The sequence below is a fragment of the Myotis davidii genome, unplaced genomic scaffold (genome assembly GCF_000327345.1).
Source record: "Myotis davidii unplaced genomic scaffold, ASM32734v1 scaffold77, whole genome shotgun sequence".
Taxonomy (NCBI): Eukaryota; Metazoa; Chordata; class Mammalia; order Chiroptera; family Vespertilionidae; genus Myotis; species Myotis davidii.
This window is the reverse complement of record NW_006289713.1, coordinates 1,635,327-1,636,809: the sequence shown is the minus strand read 5'-3', so window position 1 is coordinate 1,636,809 and position 1,483 is coordinate 1,635,327. Positions and strand designations below refer to the sequence as shown.

General features: G+C 44.4%; 1 protein-coding gene across 1 annotated transcript in view; it reads right to left on the bottom strand.

Moving 5' to 3' along the window:
- Positions 1-532: 532 nt before the first annotated feature.
- Positions 533-1,483, bottom strand: part of ANKRD27 (ankyrin repeat domain 27) — a 69,424-nt gene continuing 68,473 nt past the window's right edge. Inside the window, 3 exon segments of the mRNA XM_006762174.2 lie at positions 533-932; positions 935-1,005; positions 1,007-1,095. Coding sequence (XP_006762237.1) covers positions 865-932; positions 935-1,005; positions 1,007-1,095 — 228 coding nt within the window. The 3' untranslated portion in view covers positions 533-864.

Here is a 1,483-nt window from a genome sequence, read left to right as displayed (position 1 = left end):
GGAACATTTTCCAGGTCCTATTTTCTTCATTCAAATGTGACATTTCTGCCAGGCTTCCATCTATATACATAAAAGCCTAATATGCAAAGTGTCCCTGGGGAGTTCCACGGACCAGGAGTTTGATTGCTCGCTATGATGTGCGCTGACCACCAGGGGCAGTGTGGAATGAAGGAAGGCCCTGCCTGACAGCCAGCAGCCAGGGAAGGGAGGCCCGGCCAGCAGCCAGCAGGCCCCCTACCCATGCATGAATTTTGTGCAGTGGGCCTCTAGTAGTACCATAAAACCTAAATTGCTTCTCTTCAGCTCATTGCAGATGGAGGAATTCTTTTAGCTCGTGGTTTGTTAATTTATATAGGTGACAGGTTTAGCACCTTTCAGTAGGAGGTCAGAATCTGGTGGTGAAATGTCTCACTATAACCAAGGCACCCTAATACGTAAGAATAAACAGCTCTAGTTGGGTAGTTCAGTTGGTTAGAGCATTGTCCCAACATGCCAAGGTTGTGAGTTCGATCTCTGGTCAGGGCACATACAAGAAGCAACAAACTGAAGTTTTTCTTCCTTCATCTCTCTCTAAAGCAATAAAAAAATTTTTTTAAAAGAAGAAACACCCCAGTCTTAAGGAACTGACACCCCTAGAATTTTTGTATATTCCTTTTCAAGGGTATTCATTAGCTCTGAAGAGGAAAGAGATGGAGATTTTTTTCTTTGTTGTATTCTTTGGGCCATAGGAAAGCTTTCAGGAACTTTCTGCTTTCTCTCAAGCCAAACAGAAAGTACATTTAGTTCTATGTTGTCTGTATTCATGCTCAGCATCTTCTTGTTAAGGACTCACTTCTTGATAGCAAATTTAATTCCTTATTACTATCAAGACTGGGAAATGCTAGCCTCGTGGGGAGTGGTTGGGTTGTCAGCAGTCTCTGGGCCTTCGGTGCAGCTGTGTCCTTGACAGTGTGTCTCCGGAGCATCTGCGTGTTCCCAGGAGCAGTTTGTTTCAGTCCAGGCCTTGGGCTGGTCACGGTCTCCTTTGTCAGCAGTCTGCGATGTGCTCTGGTCTGATAGGTTCTTCTGCTTCTGTGTGACTTTTTGCCTTCCTGGCTAAAGAGAAAGTACAATTTGAACAATTTGCATAGGCACTGTACTTTAAACAACCACCATGACAGTAACAGCTACCTTTGAGAGCTTATATGTGCTCAGTACTTTCCAGACATAATTTTTTTAAAATCCTCACCTGAAGATATTTTTTCCATTGCTATTTTTAAAAATATTTTTTATTGATTTCAGAGAAGAAGGGAGACAGAGAGAGAGATAGAAACATCAATGTGAGGGAGAATCATTGATAGGTTGCCTTCTGCATACCTCCTACTGGGGACTGAACCCACAACCCAGGCATGTGCCCTGACCGGGAATCGAACCCTCACCTCCTGGTTCATAGGTCCACGTTTGCCCACTGAGCCACGCCTGCCGGGCAAGGAGCTGCATTTTT